The sequence below is a fragment of the Moschus berezovskii genome, chromosome 17 (genome assembly GCF_049115385.1).
Source record: "Moschus berezovskii isolate FMDL1 chromosome 17, NW_MosBer_1.0, whole genome shotgun sequence".
In the NCBI taxonomy this organism is placed as follows: Eukaryota; Metazoa; Chordata; class Mammalia; order Artiodactyla; family Moschidae; genus Moschus; species Moschus berezovskii.
In genome coordinates this window covers 45,256,336-45,276,949 of record NC_142476.1, presented here as the reverse complement: position 1 = coordinate 45,276,949, position 20,614 = coordinate 45,256,336, and the positions used below count along the sequence as shown (strand labels likewise).

Sequence of the window (20,614 nt, the reverse complement as noted above, 5' to 3'; positions counted from 1 at the left end):
CAGAGGGCGCCCGCGCCTCCCAGGCCCTTGACGGGCCGCGGGGCGGAGCGTTGGGATCTCGCGATGTTCTCGAGCGCCCGGCCACGGCAGCAAACATGTCGGACTCCTTGCTGCTGCTCAAGAGGGTTTCCTCCCGCCACACGTGGCTGCGGGCCCGCAAGGCCCGGCCCCAGCTCATTCTCAGCCGCCGGCCCCGCCGCCGGCTCCGGAACCTGCGTTGGCGCAGCCGAAGGCGGCTTCGACGACGGCTGCTGCAGGCCCAGGCTGCCGGCGCGGACTGGCTGCAGGGCGGCTGTCTGGTGTCGGGCGCCGCGGCGCTCCAGAGGCTGAAGACCTCGGCCCGCAGGCGGGCCTCCAGTCCCGAGCCGGCCGAAGACCCGGTCCCGAGTGGTCCCGCTATCCTCCCCATCCCGCCGGTGCGGCCGGCTGGCTCGGGTCGCGCTGTTCTGCTGCTGCCGCTGGGACAGGTGAGTCGCGCTTGGGGAGCCGGGTGGGCAGCGCCGGAAGGTGGGGACACAGCCCCGGGAGCTGCAAGCTGGGAGAGGCCCTTTTCCCCCTGCGGGTACTCTGGCGGATCAGGCGCATTCCTCGGGCGGTGGTGCTGGACAGAGAGTAACAAGAATCCTTCTGAGGGAATTCTAGGTCTTTGGGGCTGCTGCTGCTGGTACTGCTGCTAAGTCGCTTCAGTCATATCCGACTCTGTGCGACCATCCATGGACTGCAGCCCACCAGGCTCCTCCGTCCCTGGGATTTTCCAGGCAAGAGTACTGGAGTGGGGTGCCATTTCCTTCTCCGTCTTTGGGGCTGGAGGGACTTTAATAGTAATAATAGGTTGCATTTATCTAGTACTCACAAATGTCAGTCTCTAAGTGTTGTGGGTATCTAAACTCATTTAGTGCTACCAGCTCTATGGAGTCATTACCGCTAGGAATGTTTAAAGAAAGAAACAGAACATAGCTTAGGTAACCTGCCGGAAAGATGCAAGTGGAGGCAGAGCCAGCAGTCAAACCCTTCACCTGGACGTTGGTCTGGGAGGTCCCCCGCAGTAGGAGGGAAGTGAAAAACCGAGGAGAGAGGCTTCCCAGCACTGTAGCTTTGTAAGGACAGGGAGCCGTGAGAACAGAACTGAGTTCAGGGGGCCCCCATGCGTCAGTGTGCATCAGACTCTGTCCCTTTGGCTGCTCCAGGATATGATCTTAGGTTAAAAGTATCTATTGGTTTAAAATACTACATCATTACCTGCAAGGTATTCTGTAACTTAGCAATTCATCTCTGTCTTTTTTTTTTTTCAATTCATCTCCTTTTGATAACCTGAAGAGCCAGTTAAAATCTTAGAAGTTTTCTGTCATTGGTAACAGAATCTGTAACCTTATTTCTTCCTTTCATTTTTTGTTCCCTCTAGGGCTTTACTTTTAGTGGGATCTGTCGTGTGACCTGCCTCTATGGACAGGTGCAGGTGTTTGGTTTTACCATCAGCCAAGGCCAGCCTGCCCAGAATGTCTTCTCTCCCTATACCCACTCTCGCCTGGCCATCAATGCTGTTCATTATTCAGTGCATGAGAAAAGCAAGAAGGAGATGAAGAGAGAAGCCCGTGCTCTGCTCAGACCTTATCTGAACCAAGGTAATGGAGAGAACTGAGTGTCTAACTGAGGATGTATCATAATAAGGCAAAAACTTTTTTTTTTGTCCTCACCCTGCAGCATGTGGGGTCTTAGTTCTCCTGATAGAACCCATGTCCCCTACAGTGGAAGCTTGGAGTCTTAACCACTGGAGCACCAGGGAAGACCCAAGGCGAATAATTTTTAGATGTTTATTATGGCCTCAAACTTGCACTCTTTACTGTATGTATTTAAATCCTCACCAAGGTCTGGAGAGTGAAGCTATTTTTACCATTTCACAAATGAGGAAAGTCACCCAAGGCCACACAGTGTTTAGGTAGCAAACCTGGATTGACTTCTCCATCCAGGTGTCTTTCTGTCATGCAGTATGGCCTCCTGAAAAACGCTGTCATACATAATTCCTAGTCTCAAAAGGTGTGGACTTCAGCAGAGGAGAGGAAAGTCCCACAGGGCATAGTGTTTGATGCAGTGCTGTTTCTAATGTAGCTTTTGTCTCTCTTTACAGATGACAAATATTGTTTGATGAGCAGTTTTTCTCCTCTGTGTTCCATCGTGTTGCTGGAGCGTCTGAAAACCTCCACCGTGAACTTCATGATCAGCCATCCAGGTTTATCTTACATTTTCGTACAAGAGGTAGAACCAGTTTTCATTCAGAGTTTTGCTCATTACTTTCACCAAAACAGTCAGATGACTATGTAGGATGCCCCTAGTCTTATCTGTCTGTCATGTTTGCTATAAGTCATACAGAATGTAACACGTATGTACAGTAAAAAGTCAATAGAAAGATATATTGGAAAAATTGTCTCTTCTACCCCCTTTAGCTTCATTCTCCAGATAAAGTCACCATTTTCTGTTACAGTTGATTAAATGCCTTTTGATATTTTTTAAATGGTTATCTTTATATTTTGATTCATTAACTTGAAACAGTATGAATTTTCTCTAAATTCTGAGTAATTTCAGCACACTTACACTTTCTCCCATCTCTCCCTTTCCTCATTTCCAAATTTTTGCTGCCCTTACTATTAATTTCCTGAAGTCAGATTGGTTCCTAAAATTGTCTCCCATGAGCCAGTAAATTGAGCCGAATCTATAGGAACATCAGACTGGATGTGAGGTGTGAGGAGGAATCAGGGAGCAACAGCAGGTTTTTTGGCCGAGACATGGGGCGGTAGGAAGAAGTGAAGTCGCTCAATCGTGTCCAACTCTTTGCGATCCTGTGGACTGTAGCCCACCAGGCTCCACCGTCCAAGGGATTCTCCAGGCAAGAATACTGGAGTGGGTTGCCATTTCCTTCTCCAGGGGATCTTCCCGACCGAGGGATCGAACCCAGGTCTCCCACATTGCGGGCAGATGCTTTAACCTCTGAGCCAACGGGAAAGCCCATTAATTTCCTGAAGTCAGATTGGTTCCTAAAATTGTCTCCCATGAGCCAGTAAATTGAGCCAAATCTATAGGAACATCAGATTGGATGTGAGGTGTGAGGAGGAATCAGGGAGCAACAGCAGGTTTTTTGGCCGAGACATGGGGCGGTGGGAAGAGACTTAGGTCTGTAGCTGAAAGATGCCTCTTAGACATCCAACTGGAGATGCCTGCTGGGCGGTTGAATGTGTGAGTCAAATTCACAGAGGAGGTTGTATGCATGCATGTGTGTTGAGTCGCTTCAGTTGTGCCTGACTCTTTGTGGCCCTATGGACTGCAGCCAGGCTTCTGTGTTCATGGAATTCTCCAGGCAAGAATAGTGGAGTGGGTTGCCATGCCCTCCTCCAAGGGATCTTCCTGACCCAGGAATCGAACCCATGTCTCTTATGTCTCGTGCATTGGCAGGAGGGTTCTTTACCACTGAACACCCAGGAAGCCCAAATAAGAGGTTTCAAATGTAAATTTGGCTGCTTTCAGTAGAATAGGATTCCGTTGCTTCTTGGCCTTTGGACTAAGATCAAGTATAGTATCTGTTCTTATCAGAAGAGGGTTCCAAAGCCCATGAGATGGGATAATGACACCAAGAAGTTGATGCAGGTAGAAGTGAGAAGTTCAAGGTCTGAGCCTGAGGAGCAACAGAGTGACTGCGGAGTGGTTGTGCTGATGTTAAAGGGGAGCAGGTGAGTGTAATCAGGGAGCCTCTGAAGGAAGTGGGGGCGCCCGACGCTGCTGACGGTGTGATGAAGCCTGAGAAGGGAAATCCGTGCAGGCTCATCTTCTGGACAGGGTGGTTTCATGGCGTTGCTGAGCAGACCAGACTGATAGGAATGGAATCAAGAGCTGGGGAAGGAGGAGCTCAAGGGTTCAGTGGTTAGGGATTTTGCCTTTAGAGAGTTTAGCTATAAAGGGAAGAAAGAGATGAAACAGGTTGGAAGAGTAAGCCTGGTCGAGAGAGTTCTGGGTTTTGTTCAGATGGATGGAAAGAACCGCATGCTTGAACACAGCTTGTAGGAAAAAGCCACAGGAGAGTACACTGATGGTGCCGTGGAGGGAGGGATTCCAGTGTCTGTGTGGTCTGTTGGCCTTGGGAGCAGAGGCGGTTCCTTGAGAGTGGCTGGAGGAAATGCCCAGGACAGGGCTGGAGCAAGCAGAAGTTCTCTTCTGACTGTTTTCTCTTATTCTGTGAAATGGATTGGGGTATCGCTGAGAGGGGGCATAGAGAGTAGGCAGGGGTTGGGGGTTTCACATGGAAGGAGAAGCTAAGAAATACAGGCAGGATGATGCACGGGCTCCGTGGTCACATTAATTTAGTCCAGTTCAGAATCTAGAAGCCTGGGAGGGCCACAGAGGTAGACATGGAGACCCCACCTGACAGTGAGTGTTTCAGGTGCTGTGATCAAACCTGTTCCTTTTTCACTTACTTTCAGATTTTTTTTTTTTTCCCTGCAACTTACTCAAGCACCACTATTTAGATTCCTTATGATCTTTCTTGGATAACCTCCCCCACCCCCCATGCCTATGTGTTAGTACATTCTGGAATTATATTTTCATATAAGGCAGAGAGTAACCTTTAGATTATCTCATTTTATAAGATGTTCTTATTTTGCCCTCAGTGATTGATAGTTGAGAATCAACTGAGAGGTGAGACGAAAGGAGGGATCAGAGTTATCTTTTTTCCCCTTTTTAATATTTATTTATCTAGCCACACCCGGAGAAGGCAATGGCAAGCCACTCCAGTACTATTGCCTAGAAAATCCCATGGATGGAGGAGCCTGGTAGGCTGCAGTCCGTGGGGTCGCTAGGGGTCGGACACGACTGAGCGACTTCACTTTCACACGTTGGAGAAGGAAATGGCAGCCCACTCCGGTATTCTTGCCTGGAGAGTCCCAGGGATGGGGGAGCCTGGTGGGCTTCCGTCTGTGGGGTCACACAGGGTCGGACACGACTGAAGTGACTCAGCAGCAGCAGCAGCAGCCACACCAGGTCTTAGTTGCACCTCTCAGGATGTTTAGTTATGGCATACGAAGTCCCAGTTGCGGCTTGTGGGATCTAGTTCCCTAACCAGGGACTAAGCCCAGGCCCTCTGTGTTAGGGGTGTAGAGTCTTAGCCACTGGACCACCAAGGAAGTCCCCAAAGTTATCTTTTGTAGCTCACAACTATTTGAGGCTTGTTAATTTCGAACCAAAGTAAAAGAAACACATTATGTTATTATTTTCAGGTCCGGACTTTCCAGATTAACTCTGAGTATTTTGCCTTGAGATCTGTGGGTATTAGAAGAGAGAAAAAAAAAACTGGTTTGCGTTTAACAGAGAGCGCCTTTGCAGCCATGGAAGAGTTAGTGAGCATTTCTAGCGGTGAGTGATACAAACTGATGTAGTCTAGCATTCTTCCGCCAGAGCCTCAGAGGATTAATGTTAATGACCAGAGTCCTAAAGACGACGGCTCATGTCAGGGGTCAATGTTTGTTTCTCCTCCAGACTGCCCTGTCATTCTGGTTTGTGGCTGCCAGGACATTGGAAAGTCAACATTTAATAGATACCTCATTAACCAGCTGTTAAATAGGTAAGAGTGTTTTTAATCCTGTTGTGACATATTGCCAGACTTTCAGCAGGAAGTAGGATTTTTGATTTGAGAAGCTAGATGGGAATGCATCTCAGTTCCTCCACAGAGATGACATACAACTCTGTACAAAGCCGCTCAGCCGAGGGAGGCCTCCTGGTTGTACCGTTTTGGGTGCAGCTGTGGTGCTCTCAGGTGTACCCACTTTGCTTGTTGGGGAGCTCACAGGAGCCATCAGTTGATCTCAGAATCTATTTTTGTCCAAACCCAGAGAGTCAGAGCGAGGATAAAATCTGTCGTATTTAAAAAGTAAAGTTTGAGGCAAGGCAGAGTTGAACCCGTACAGTGAATGGACACTAGCCAGGCCCGCGTCCCGTTTCTCTGCCCTGATATTTTCCCTGTGCTGGTGTCATTTATGGAGCATTCTGCCTTCACGGCTGTTGGAGGGTATGCCTGTGTGTCACACGAAATCTTTATGTTCTGATTTACCTTGGACGCGGTAAATAAAAAGAGCTAAGATTTCTTTCTTTCCTTTGAATTTTTAGTATATCCTGCGTTGATTATTTGGAATGTGATCTGGGGCAGACAGAATTTACTCCTCCGGGTTGCATTTCTTTGCTTAATATTACAGAACCAGTTCTAGGTATGTATTCTACATTTCTTAAATGTCTTGGTTTTACACAGTACAAAAGTACTGATGCAAGAAAGTCAAAGAGTACAAAAGTATAAAATATAAAAAAATGAACACATCTCCCCATGAAACTTATGGTCTTCCCATAAGTATTCCTCGGGTCTCAAAAAAACCCCTCAAAACTCAATGATACATTTCTAGGGTTCTATTTTAATAAATGGAACTACAGTTCATTTTATTTTATGTAAATTAGAAACACTTTCCTCTAATACGAGCATCTTACATAACGCTACACAATGATCTCAACCAAGAAATTGACATTGATATAATGCTATTAACTAATCTATAGATTTTTTCAGAATCCATTAGTTACCCTACTAATACCCTTTTTATGTTTCAGAATTCAAATCAGAGTCCCATGCTGCTTTTTTTAATACAAAAATGTACATAACATGTTATTTATCATTTTGACTATTGATATGTGTACAGTACCATGCCATCAAATATATTCGAAGCGCTGTATAGTCACTACCACTGTCTGCCTCCGAAACATTTTCCTTGTCCCGGACTGAAATGCTATATCCATTAAATAACAGTGCATCCCCTTCCAGCCTCTGAGGACCTCTGGTGTGCTGCCTGTCTCTCCCTGTGAATCTGCCTGTTCTGGGCACCTCATCTAAGTGAAATCATGCGGTACTTGTGCTCCTGTGTCAGGCTGTTTTCACTAAGTATAAGGTTTCAAGATCTGTTCATATTGTTGTTTGGTCGCTCAGTCATGTCTGACTCTTTGCAACCCCATAGACTGCAGCACGCCTGGCTTTCCTGTCCCTCACCATCTCCCAGAGCTTGCTCAGACTCATGTCCATTGAGTTGGAGCATATATCAAAATTAACTCTTTCTTGTGGCTGAAAATCATTCCAGTGTGTGTATATCACATTTTGTCCATCTTTTTAACTGTGTTTTTATTTATTTATTTTTGGTGGTGCTGGCTCTTCATTGCTACACTTGGGCTTTCTCGAGTTGCAGCAAGTGGGGGCTGTTCTTTGTTGCGGTGGGCAGGCTCTCATTGTGGTGGCTTCTCCACGGGCTCTAGGGCGCCAGGACTTAGTTGCTCCACAACATGTGGAATCATCATGGATCAAACTCTGTCCCCTGCATTGGCAGGCAGATCCCACCACTGGACTAGCAGGGAAGCCCCTATATTGTTTCTAGTTTTCTGCCTGTTGTGACTCACGCTGCCGTGAATATTGGTTACAACTATCTGTTTAAGCCACCGCTTTCAGTTCCTTTGGATATATATACATACATACATACACACCCATGAGTGGTCATGTTTAACTTTTTGAAAAACTGCCAGACTGTTCTATAGTAGCTGCACTGTTTTACGTTCCCATCAGTAATTCACAACGGTTCTGATTTCTCTACATCTTCAACAATACTTGTTATTTTGATCATGGCCTTTCTTGTGGGTGGAATTAATCTCTTTTTGGTCTTGCTTTGCATTTCCCTAATGACTAATGGTGTTGAGCCTCTTTCCATATGTTTATTGGCCATTTGTACATCTGCTTTGGAGAAATGGCTGTTTTAGTCCTTTGCCTACTGTTGAAGTGGGTTCTTTGTTTTTGTTGAGTTTTAGAAGTTCTGTATATATTCTGGATGTTAATTCTTTACTAGATATACAGTTTGCAGATACTTTGTCATTTTATTTGCTTTTGATAATATCCTTCAATGCACAAAAGTTCTTAATTTTTATGTTTTTGCCGCCTATGCTTTTTGGATCATCCATGAAGTTGTTACTAAATCTAGTCTCATAAAGATTTTCCGTAATGTTTTCTTCTAGGAATTCTGCAAGTTTTACCTCTAGCACTTAGGTCTTTGATCAGTTTTGAGTTACATTTTGTGTTTGACATGAGAAGGGTCTCATCCATGTACACGGATGTCCAGTTTTCATTATCTGTTTGTTCTTTCCACAATGAATGGTCTCGACACCCATGTTGAAAATCATTTGATTACATATCCATACATCCGTGCGTGCTGAGTTGCTTCAGTCATGTCTGACTTTTTGCGACCCCATGGTCTGTAGCCCACCAGGCTTCTCTGTCCGTGGGATTCTCCAGCAAGAATACTGGAGTGGGTTGCCATGCCCTTCTCTAGGGGATCTTCCCAACCCAGGGATGGAACCTGCAGTTCTGTGTCTCCTGCATTGGCAGGTGGGTTCTTCACCACTAGCGCCACCTGGGAAGCGCATGCAAGGATTTTTTGTGTGTGTGCTTTTTAGTCCATTGGTTTACACATAGCCCTTAGGCCAGTACCACACTTTTATTACTGTACCTTTGTAAGAAGTTCAAAATTGGGAAATGTGAATCCTCCAGCTTTATTCTTTTTCAAGATTGGTCATTTTGAGACCCTTTGCAATTCCATATGAATATTAGAATAGGCTTTTTCATTTCTGGGGAAAGGTCTGTTAGAATTTTGATAGGGATTGTATTCCGTCTTGTTTTTCACTTGACTGGGTGGTGAGGCATGCAGGATCTTAGTTCCCCGACCTTGGATTGAACCCACGCCCCTGCAGTGGAAGCAGAGTCTTCATCACTGGGCCACCAGGGAAGTCCCAAGGATTGCATTCAGTCTGTAGATGAGGGAGTATTAACATTTTCCTATCCATGAACAAAGGATGTTCTAATTTTTTATGTTTTCTTTAATTTCTTTAAGCAATATTTTATCTCCTTGGTTAGATTCACTTCTAAGGATTTAATTCTTTAGTTATTGTAAATGCAATTGCTATTCTAATTCCCTTTTCAGGTGGTTAATTGCTGGTATGTAGGAACATAACTGATTTTTGTGGGATTTTGTTGTTTTTGTTTTTTCTTATTTAAAAAGTTTTTTGTGTGTGTATGTGGTGTATTTTTGTGTTTTTTAAAAAATTTGTTGTTGTTGTTTTTGGCCATGCAGTGCAGCTTGTGGGATCTTAGATCCCCAATCAGGGATCAAACCCAGGCTCCCAGCAGTGGAAGCGCAGAGCCCTAACAGTTGGACCGCCAGGGAATTCCTCTCTTTTTTAGCTGGTTTCATTGTTCCTCTTTTTACATTATCTCTGTTGTATTTAATTTCCCCCCCCTTTTACTGTATTTTTAAAAACAAAGACTGATACATCATCATAAATACAACCACCAAAATCAGGATAGTGACATTGCTGTAGTGTAGTTACTTGGTTTTGTCCATTTTGTCTCAGTCATCTGTGTAGGCCCAGTGTGTACTTAAAAATCTTTAGTCTTCTTTAATATGGAGACTGTTATCTGGCTTTTCTAATCTTCTGTGACCTTGACAGTTTGAAGAGTACATTTGTGGGTTTTCCCATATTTAGACTTAGAAGTGACGCTGTGTTCTCTGTGTCGTATCAACACGCTGTCAGTTTGTCCTGTTACCAGAGATGTTAGCTTTGATCAGTTGCTTAAGATAGTGTTTTCTGATCTAACTAGGTGTGGTGTTTTCGTTTTCTTCTGGGTGTCATTGCTTCCAAAGCCCCTTGGTGGACAGTTAGGGAATATACATATACTTAAACCCATACATGTCATGTATGTATATACATAATATGTATGTGTATTTGTGCACCTATATGTAAATACATGTTTTTATGTCTTTGTATAGGTTTCTGTTTATTAAGAATCATGAATTTGCACTGATCATTCTTTTTTTTTTTTTTTGGCCAATCTGCATGGCTTTTGGGATCTTGTTCCCCGAGCAGGGATCCAACCCAGTCCCCTGCAGTAGAGGCACAGAGTCCTAACCACTGGACCAGCAAGGACTTGTGATCATTCAGATTCTAATCTCACACCCAGGTGCATCCTAGTTAACCTTCCCCCTTCTACATTTATCAACCCCTTTTCCAATGGTGAGAACCCTGGCTGCAGTTATTCTCAGTGTATTTACATATTTGTTCATTCCCTTTGTATTTGCTTAGATAGACCATCTGAGTATGCATGACACAGACTAGACCGTGCAGGCCACTCTCAGCTGTGGGCTACCCCAGGTCCCCTGACTCCAAGCTTGAGGGGCGCCTCGCCAGCTCTTCCCTAGGTGGCCTCGCAGCAGCCACACTGACCAAGGCCCTTGTGACTTTGTTGCGACATGGTCCTGGTCACCTGCCTGCCATGTGTGCTGGCCCCGGCCGCAGCCCTGCCCAGAGGGGATGGGAAGCGACTTGGGCTGGACAGACTGCTGTTGTGATGAGGGTGTGTCCTCTCAAGCTGGACTGCTTGAGTTCAGGTCCCACTGATCCCTACTAGCTGTGTGACCGTGGTCAAGGTAATCTCTTTCTCAGCCTCCTCGTCTGTAAAAATCGAGAAAGTAAATGCTACCTGTGTCACGGGGGTTTATGAAAACTAGAGACTGTGTGTAGCGCATGCAGGACATAGTAAGTACTGTAGTCCAGCAAGTGATCACTGTTGTTATTAATTACTGTGTGTAAACCCTGTGGGGGTGTTTTTTCTATTCACAGATGTGTCCTAAGTGTCTAGAACAATGCCCAGCATGCAGTAGACGTCCGGTAGATGTTTGTTGAATGAATGGCCATATTAGGACGTAGTTGGAGTTAACTGTGTATAAATGCAGGAGTGTCTGTGTTTGAAGGTGAAAGCTTAGATTTCCAAAAGTGAGAGCATAGCTATTCCTAGTGGTCAGATGGGCTCAGATTTCCTGAGCAGCTTCGTCAGGGATCATGGCTGGACCACAGCCCTTGCTACCTCTTAGGTTCTCATGGATCAGTGACTCTCACCTTTATCTTCTTAGGACCACCTTTCACCCACCAGAGGACACCCCAGAAAATGGTCTATTATGGGAAAACTTCTTGTAAAAACAACTTTGAAAACTATGTAGAGGTAATAAAGTATGTTTTCAGCTCCTACAAGCGAGAGTCTCCTCTTATCATCAACACCATGGGCTGGGTGGCAGGTGAGTCCATGGAGGTGCATCTGGCAGAAAGGGTTGGGTGATGGGAACGGATGCGTGCATGGCTCTCAGCCGTTAGCGCTGCAGCCTGGTCCTTAGGAGGCTCCTCGTCCCAGCCTCCTGTGGGCACCATCACCGCCCTGGTGCACTGACTGGGCTCTGTCGATTACTTCCTCACAGACCAGGGTCTCCTGCTTCTCATTGACCTGATCCGCCTGCTATCGCCCAGCCACGTCATCCAGTTTAGCTCGGACCGGAGTAAATACATGCCAGACCTCACCCCCGACTTCGTGGATGACATGGACGGCTTGTACACAAGACGCAAGTCCAGAGTCAGAAACAGAGGTTTCCACCTGCCTGAATTCGCCGAGAGTTTGGAGTTTGCTGACGAAGAAAAAGAGAGTCCATTTATGTCTACGGGATACAAGCTAATGTTCGTGAAGTCGGAGTTTGTGACTGGAAAAACGCCCAGGAATAGGTAAGCAGACCATCATGGCTGGAGAATTCCATTTTCTTCAGTCTGACAAGGCCTTCTGTCCTCGATTCCTTCAAAGGGGTCAGTCCCCTAAAATCTTTCAGATCTCTGTCAGAGCTACCTGTTTACAGAGAAGAGTCAGGTCTGTTCTGAATGGTTCCTTTCCCAGTGGAAATGCCCAGAATTGGCCTCCAGGTCTGCTTGCCCCTCTAGGAGCTTTGACCTGAAGGATCTCCAATGGGTTTATGGAGAGGCAATGTCTACAGGTCCCGAGGTTGGGATGTGGGCTCTGTCAGGATAGGTGGGCCCTGTCTCGGAGTGGGAGGTGGGCCTCTCACCTTCTTCTGATTTACTTTTCAGAGAATCACATAACAGAGTCCTTCGTGAGCTGGCAGTGCTGGGTTACCTGAGCCAGTTGCAGCCCCCAGTGCCAAAGCCACTGCGTGCCTTACACGGTCTGACCCCCTATCAGGTAACGTGAGTTCTCGGGGGGATTGTCCAGCTTCCTATGTGCCCGTCTCACCTCTTTATACTCCTTCACTCATGTCATCCTCAGCCCTGAGGTGTTGATGTGGCCACTGTGCCCATTTTACAGTCGGGAGCTGAGGGATCCGGTGGGAGTGGATCCACCTCCAGAGGGGCTGACCCTGGTTTCCATCCTGACCAGGAATGTTCTGCCTAACACCAGAGGTGGCCCTGGGACCACACCCTGAAACCCAGCTCTGCCCTTCTGCCGACTGGCCGTGTGTGACTTGGGCTGTGAGTGGTGGTGATGGGCCTCGCAGAATGCGCGTGTTCCCAGAGAGCACTCATAACGTATTTCAGATATTGTCACAGGTTGATTCTAGCTCTAAAGTATATGCATCTTGGATTCCAACCTCTGAAGGACTGTTTTGGGAAAAAACCACCAGAGTATTAGGGTCCCAGATGATGAAAGAATCAAACAGCAACAGGAATCACTTCTAAGTGCTTGCCCTGTGCTGTGCTGTCCTCAACTCGCCGAGGCCCTGTCATTATCCCCACTTTACAGATGATGGAACTGAGGCCGGGGCGGACTCATCTTGCCCACAGGACATAGGAAAAGTCTGGGCTGGGACTGGCTGGCGCCCAGGTGGCCTGACTCTGGACCAGAGCCCTCACTCCGCTCTCCGCTGTGTGGCCTGCACAGTGCTGAGCACACAGTGGGCCAGGCTCTCTGTTGAGCCTGTGGGGAGGGTGCTGGTACAGACCCCACTTACAGCTAGAAGACTGGGCGCAGGCAGGCAGGAGACGCTGGGCGGAGGTCGCACAGGCAGGCTCCGTGACCAGGGAGTGTATGGGGTGGTGGGCAGCATCATGTTGCCCAAGCCCAGTGGTGAAATTGGCCCCAGGCTTCCAAGCCCTCTCCACTGAAGAACCCAAGGCAGTTGGTTTAGTGGAGTTTTTGGGTGATTTGCTCCAGTTTATACTCATTGGCGATGCTCTGTAACTGGACTTGAAACTTACCTGGCAGTAATGTAAACTACTGTTTGTTACAAATTCACATTTGTTTTTGAAGCCTAAATAAAATGTTTAACAAAATGCTTTTCTATTTTAAAAGTTTATAGTTACCCAGAGAGTTACATGTTAAAGGTAGTCCTTTACTGTGTGCTCCAGGAAGGTGGTCCATTTTTCTTAATTCAGTAATTCCCTCAGGGGGCTTCTCCTCACTCTGTGGATGTTTACTTTCTTCCACCCGGAGACCTGTTGGTGATGAGTTTCAGTCTCCCTCCTACCTTCAGCTCATGCTGATGTCCCCGGATTCGCATCTCATGTGTCTCTTTAGACAGAGTTGCAGGCATTCAATTTAGATTTCTAGCAAGTGTTGTTGGTGTGCAGGAGCTTTGTGTAATTTTCCTAGATTCTCAGTCTAAAGCAGTGAAACACTAAACAATTTCCATTCCGTTTAGATATGTTTTGGTGGGCAGTTTGGCAGATAAAACTTCAGATAGATGACTCGTCAGCTTGTCGAAACTACTAACACAAGTAGTCTTTCGAGTCAGATCACTGGAGGGGGTGCATGTGTGTCCTCCAGGTCCCTTTCAATGCCGTCGCGCTCCGGATCATCCACGCGGACGTGGCCCCCACCCACATCCTGTACGCTGTGAACGCCAGCTGGATCGGGCTCTGCAAGATCCTGGATGACGTCAGGGGATACGCCAGCGGGCCCATCCTGCTTGCCCAGAGTCCCATCTGCGATTGTGTGGGGTTTGGTGAGTCTGAGAGGAAAATCTGAGTATAAACCTACTGAAATTGACCCACCTGAGCAGCTGTAGTTTGGCGGGGCTTGACCTTGTTGCTGTTATTTGCCTGGAGTGGTCAGAGAGCTTGTCTATCCTCTGTGAAGTGGGCCCTGGGGGGTGAGGGGCAGGAAGGGAGCGGTTCTTCTTTGCTTGTCCTCCCAGCTCCTCTAATCACCGGAGTCCTCAAGGCCTGGCCGGACCTACCTCTTATCTGACATGTTTTCTGTGGGTCGTCCCACAGAAAACTGCGGCTCTCGGTTCATCGTAGGCTGACCTCTGTACATGCTCTCCAGCACAACGTCAGAGCTCCAAGCCCATGTTACCAGTCACTTTTCTGCTTAGTTGTCTCTCTGGAATCTAAGACTTCAGTCCAACACTGAGGTCCTGATAGATCCATCAGCTGTTCCCTGACATTCCACCCGCAACTCCTCCTCCTACCCTGCACTGGCCGCGAATGGTCCTTGAAAGATTTACTCTGTATATGGATCAGGCCCCTGGGTCCTGCTTGGCACCCCTTCGTTTCGTTCATCACAGTCTACACACCAGCCTGATGCCTTCTGGTTTCAGAGTGTCAGACTCCTCAACCTCAACTCCTTAACCTCCTCCTCAACCTTCTCACCACGCACAGGGGCTCGGTAGTTGTGGGGCACGGATTTCATTGCTCCATGGCACATGGAATCCTCCTGGACCAGGGATGGAACCCGTGTCCCTGCATTGGCAGGTGGATTCCTCTCCACTGTAGCACCAGGGACGTTAGAAAACTCAGAAGCTGTTCTGCAGTTTTGAGTGGTGGGGAGGATGATCTTGTGTGTTGTGTGTCCTCAAGGGATTTGCAGGGGGATCGACATGGAGAAGAGGCTTTACCACATCCTCACTCCCGTGCCCCCAGAGGAGCTGAGACACGTGAACTGTCTGCTGGTCGGAGCCGTGTCCATCCCACAGTGTGTTCTCAAGAGCCAGGTGTGTGCAGCCCTGGAGCTCGCAGGCCATGTCCATGGCAAAGTGCGGACCTGGAGTTGGGGCGGGAGTCACAGAGCAGGTTCTTGTTTGGGAAGCTTACACTCCTTCGTAGAGATGGACAAGGCCAGATGACATGTCCGCATGGCCTGAAGGTCTGGGGCATGAGTCCCCATCACCTCGGGTAGGAGCCCTGGGTGGACCCATCATCGCAGACATGGGTGTGAGAGAAAAAGGGCAGAGGTGGTGACCCCAAGGTGACCCTTCCTGAAGACAGTCTTCAGAGGCTCCTGTGGGAAGGTCACGGAAGGTCACATGGGCCAAGGGCATCCGTGTGGCCCCAAACCAAACAGCAGGATCTGTAGGCAGCTGGGGAGGCAGCCAGTGTCCTCCTCGTCACCTGCTGGTTCAAGAGAGAGCCCCATCTCTTGCTGTTGGACATTGGGTTGAAGTGTAAGTGGGCCCTTCCACGGAAGAGGAGCTGAGGATGTTAGAAGCGATCTAATACTGTCTTCCATCTTGGCCAGATTCTAAGTGTTCCCACATGTTTTCTCTGTGTTTCCATTTCAGTGTGGGCTTGAAGGGACCATACCTTATGTCACGACAGATTATAATTTTAAGCTTCCTGGAGCATCAGAGAAAATTGGAGCAAGAGAAAGTGGGGTAACGTATAAAGAGAAAGGACATCCCAAACCTAAGTTCCATCGAAAAACATACTGATGTTCTTAATACAGGAAGGACCTTCCTCCCAGAAAACTTGACCATCTCCAGCCTGGCATCAGTGGACGATGGGGTTCTGTGACCATGAACAGAACAGCGTGCTTACGTAGCAAACAGTGCAGTGTTTCCTACGTAGCTCATGGATGCATTTAGAGTACGTATACTCTTTAATCAACGTGACAGAGGTCTTCCCTAGTCTTCTGTTCCGTTTTCTAGAGGAATCAAGAAGCAGGGACGAGTTCATGCAGCACTGAAACAGAACATGGTCGATTCCTCATGAAGTTTCTCAAGGACCTGGTTGCTATTGGATAAAAATAGAGAAACTGGATCACAGAAATGTCTCGAAGGGGAAAGCAGGACATCTGGTGGGATGGAGAGCATAGAAGGGCACAGAGTTGCCCTGTGGTCCTTGCTTGGAGGGTGCTCCCAGCCCTGCTCACTGGATGCCTGTTCCATATACATGGGTTGAGGATTATGCTTATATTTGGTGTTAAATTTATTCAAGGTTTCATAGATAAAAGTTTGCCTCAAGAACCCTTCCTCTTTTAAAAATCTGATGCTGAAAATTTTTACCCTGAAAAAATGCTCTCAAACCCAGGAAACCTGTCCTGGGGCTTCTTTAAAACTCAGTTTGTCCTGATTGACTTCTCATTTGAGATGGCAAACGCACAGTGAGCAGAGCCGGAAACCAGGCTGTTTGGACTGAGGCCCAGCAGAGCAGCTCCTGCTATTGGTTTTGGTGGCTGGACATGAGCTCCATGCCAGTGGTGGCGCTGGATTCCCAGGGGCTTCGGAGGAAATGGTGGGCACCCCCTTCTTCATCTTCTCTCTGGAGTCAGCGTTCTTTAACCTCCAGGGTTGGAAATGGTTTGGTGAGCAGGCCAGCCAGTTCATATCACATCATGTCTGCGTTTAGAAACCCTGAGATGCCTACAGAAGCAGCATTTGGTCCTGGTGCTCTGAATTCTAGCTTCCGAACAGGACACCTCGAAGGACCACTGTTAGGATGAAGGTTTTACGATTTACGTCCATTTAAGGTGTTGGTCATCATTGTCTTCAGTGTTCTGGGGGCCGGTCCCTCATCTCCTAGAGCCTTTGTCACCCTCCAGGATCAGCTTTGATATTTAGAGAACTTTTAAAGTCTAGTTTCTTAGTTACATCTTATTTATATCTAAGTTTAACTTGTACATTCATGTTCTTCTATCTTGGCCTTGCAGCGACTTTTGCAGTCAATCCACTGTCAACTTTTTGCCTCCTTCACAAGTTCCTGTATCTTTACAACGATGCTTAGGTCTTTAGCAGTAAGTCTTGGGAAGAATGAAAGTGGTGATCTGTCATTTGCATTTTCATTAAATCCTGACCCGCCAGTAGCCTGTCTCCTGCTGGCCTTTAAGCCCCCATTGGTAAGGAAAACAGTCCCCATTGGTAAGGAAAACAACGTTGCCACTAGAGGGAGCTGTCAGCCATTGGTCAGGCCATGGTGGGGCTGGAGATGGCGGAGGAGCCTCTGGAGGCCTTTCTCAGCTTCCCTGGTGGCTCAGAGGTTAAAGCGTCTGCCTCCAATGCGGGAGACCTGGGTTCGATCCCTGGGTCGGGAAGATCCCCTGGAGAAGGAAACGGTAACCCACTTCAGTATTCTTGCCTGGAGAATCCCATAGACGGAGAAGCCTGGTAGGCTACAGTCCACGTGGTCGCAAAGAGTCGGACACGACTGAGCGACGGAACGGAGAGATGCTGGAGACAGCCCTGGGGTCATCTCCTGGGTGTGCCAGTCAGACTGGCAATGGTGCACACACCCTGGGTGTTGGCCCATTGGATAATCAGTGTTGATGTTTCAGGCTTCTGTCATTTCCACAGTATGTGTTGCTTCAGGATGGCCAGTGAGGGCTCTGTGTTGGAGATAAGCATGACAAAAACTCCTGGGACCTCCCTGGTGGTCCGTTGGTTAGAATGCTGCGCTTCCATGGCAGGGGGCAAGGGTTCAATCGCTGGTCGAGGAACTAAGATCCCGCATGCCAAGTGGGATGTGAAAAACCAAACAGTCATGTCTGTGTGATTTTCAAAGCAGTACATAACTTATTTTAAGAAAATCAAAGGAATATATGACTTAAAATATGGAAACCCTCAGTCACTGATTTTGTGGTTTGTTAAAATCAGTTCTTCCGACCTGTTTTTAGGACAGGTAACATGAAAAATGGAAAAAAATCCTGCAGTTTTAGGGTTGATTTAATTTTGTGAAGAAAGGTAGTTCTCTTGTTCCCATCTGTCCCCAGGTGGGTCTTGGGGACAGGGACCAGTTTGTCCTTGGAGACCCCAGTGTAGAACTGAAGTTTGAGAAGGGAGAGGAGGAGGTGAGCTGGCCTTGGGATTATGACTTTTGTGAAAACAAACTCTTGAGATTGGCCAACTGGAGCGGATACGGGGGTGGAGAGGACGTGGTGAGGCCCCAGCTGAGCCATAGGGCCCCCCCTTACCGATACCAGGACCCCTGTGATGGGCCTCATCCTCGCGGACACTCAGGTCTCTGCCTGGAAGATGGCGTGAGGACCAAGTGACATGGGATGGTGATTTTTAGATTGTCTGCTCGTTCTTTCCCTTAGATTTGGGTGAAGCCTTGTGGTTGTTACCATAGCAGGCTGTGATGTTGGAGCTCCGAGTCCATGTCCTGACTGTGCCACCAGCTGGCAGTGTAGCTTTGAGGGGTGTTTCACTTGAGCCTGTGACCTTCTTTAAGATGGGTGGGTGGCGCTTCTCTTGAGGTTCCCGCATGAGGAAGGCATGAAACACATCCACAGCAGGCCTAGCAGTAACTCCTGGCCTGTGGCCTGTCTCTGGCTGGGTTGTAAATCCCAGGAGACAGGAGGAAGACTGTGTTCCTCAGAGTCACCCTGGGTCAGAGCAGAAACTCAGTGTTCGCATCTGAAAACATCTTGCCACAGCCCCCAGGCAGTGGCACCGTCCTTCCTGCTATGGGTCCTGCTCAGGCTCCCACCCATCACCTGCCCCTGGGAGTTTTTCATAAGCCCCACTATTGGGTTTAAAATCATGCAGTCAGCTCACCTGTGTAGGAAACGATCCTGAAGCCCCCCACCGTGTTATCACTGTTGACGCCGTGATCCTGTCTCACCCAGTATTTTTCTAAACTGCACATGTGCGTTTGTGTGTTTTACAAACCTGTTTGTCCAATTGTATGTATGGTTTCTATTCAGCTTTTTTCACTTACATGTGAACTTCTGTATCAGTAAATATTTTTGAGAATGTAAATTTGTGTCGTTTTGTTCCATATATAGATAGACCATTTTATTCCAGGAAATGGTTTGAATGCTTAGATGAAATGGCAGAAGCATTGGAAGGGGGTAGTGAAACCGGGTGTCGTGGCAGGGAAGAGGGGAGGCGCCTGCACCTTTTTCCTGTTTCACTATCGAGTGAGGTAAGCTCCAAGGGGAGTTAGCTTCATTTCTCTTTTTGGGCTCCAGGTGTTAGCCACGCAGTCATGACTCTCATTCCTTTCTCCAGGGAATCTTCCCAACCCAGGAACAAAGCCGATCTCCTGCATTGCAGGCAAATTCTTTACCATCTGAACCACCAGGCTCAAGGATGTATGTTACGTCACTCCTGGACTATCTTTGAGACTCTATTAGCAGGAAAAAGAATTTTGTTCCCAGAAGAGTACAAATAGAAAGGAAGCCAGCCAGCAGGCCAGGGGTCTGTGCCTGTAACTGCCTCTTCCTGAGCGAGCGCTTGGCCCCTCTGCCCTCAGCCCCAGGGTGGGGCCTGGCAGAGGCAATGAGACTTGGCTGCCAGGCTGAGCCTGAACAGTGGCTAAGATAAATATGGGGCCCATCTGTGCAGTAGAGGAGCCACGTGATGCAGGGCCTCCAGAAAGGTTTGGCTGGTGAAAGAGTTCCAAGGCTTTGCCAGGAAAAGAAAAGGACAGAGGGTGGGCCGCGGGGTGAGGGAGCAGTCTGAAAGGAGCCACACTTGGAGTTGAGGGGCAGCGGGTCCAATCTGGAGATCCCGGGAGCTGAGTAAGCAGTCTTGGGAATCAGCTAACAGAGTTGAGCTGGGCAGACAATGTGTTGGGTTGGGAAGCCAAGGGTTGCCATGGCAACTGGCCCTGATGCTGCTGTGGCACTCAGCAGACTGTGCCTGGGGTGTTTCTAATGCTTTGGAGCTGGTCTCCGGGCTGTGAATGGCGGCCCGGCAGGGACAAGCCATGAACTTTCAGGTCTTTCTCCCTGCCGAGGAGTCCAGCCGGGAAGGGTCTTCGTGGTGCTGCTTTCCTGGAAAGAAGGGAAGGCCCCCGCTGAGGGAGCCAGCAGTTTGAGAAGTGCGTTCCAGGGAGCACATGGGTACTTGGGGATGGAAAGTCCAAGGGGAGGAAACCGCCAGCAAGAAAACACGGTGCAAACCCCAGCCACCGAGTCCATACGTTAAAACATACAGCGCCCAGGGGGCCTGGGTCGGAGGAGAGGCAGATTGGCAGGGCTGAGAGCTCAGTGGTTTTCTGTGCAGACAACTCATCTGGAGAAATTAAGATCGGGGCTGAGTTTAGGAGAAGCCCTCCAGGGTTGGGACTGCAGCCGGGCAGAGAGGGATGGAGACTGTGGGTCTAGCACGTGGCTCAAGGGCCAGGCAAGGTGCCACCACCCGAGGTCAAACATGAATTCAGTCCTGACAAAACACGGGTCTCCACCGCACAGTTGGCTCAGCCTCCATTCGGGAACTGGTGAGTATACTTTCTTCCTCTGGTTCTGAAAGGAGGGTTGAAGAGGAGCGAGAAAAGGGGACTTGGTGGGTCTTGGAGGGGCTTGGTTACGATCCCTCACTTGCAGAATTCACCTGGGCCATTTGAGAACCTTTCCTGCAGGCTGGGCACACATTCTGTCCTAAGGGGTGATTTGATGAACTGAGAGCCTGGAAGGCAGGGTTGGCCATCAACTCTGACTTAGGTGCAGGGAAAGGAGGCTTTCGGTTTCAGCCCTCTGACCCCTGAAAGAAGAAAGAACAGGTTTCCATATGAA

At 48.2% G+C, this 20,614-nt stretch overlaps 1 protein-coding gene across 1 annotated transcript; it reads left to right on the top strand.

Moving 5' to 3' along the window:
- Nucleotides 1-76: 76 nt before the first annotated feature.
- Nucleotides 77-18,967, top strand: NOL9 (nucleolar protein 9). The gene is made up of 12 exons (XM_055419451.2): nt 77-467; nt 1,403-1,622; nt 2,126-2,253; nt 5,259-5,394; nt 5,518-5,602; nt 6,145-6,242; nt 11,019-11,180; nt 11,358-11,655; nt 12,013-12,124; nt 13,706-13,883; nt 14,740-14,873; nt 15,441-18,967. The coding sequence occupies exons 1-12, from the start codon at nt 96-98 to the stop codon at nt 15,588-15,590; spliced, it is 2,073 nt and encodes a 690-aa protein (XP_055275426.1). The 5' UTR covers nt 77-95; the 3' UTR covers nt 15,591-18,967.
- The last annotated feature ends 1,647 nt before the right edge of the window (nt 18,968-20,614 follow it).

What these genes read in the sequence shown, in the direction of transcription:
- NOL9 (XM_055419451.2), top strand. Translation starts at nt 96, where the DNA reads ATGTCGGACTCCTTGCTGCTGCTCAAGAGGGTTTCCTCCCGCCACACG. An exon ending in ACGGTCTGACCCCCTATCAG is followed by an intron (nt 12,125 to 13,705) that starts GTAACGTGAGTT and finishes TGTGTCCTCCAG; the next exon opens with GTCCCTTTCAATGCCGTCGC. An exon ending in AGTGTGTTCTCAAGAGCCAG is followed by an intron (nt 14,874 to 15,440) that starts GTGTGTGCAGCC and finishes TTTCCATTTCAG; the next exon opens with TGTGGGCTTGAAGGGACCAT.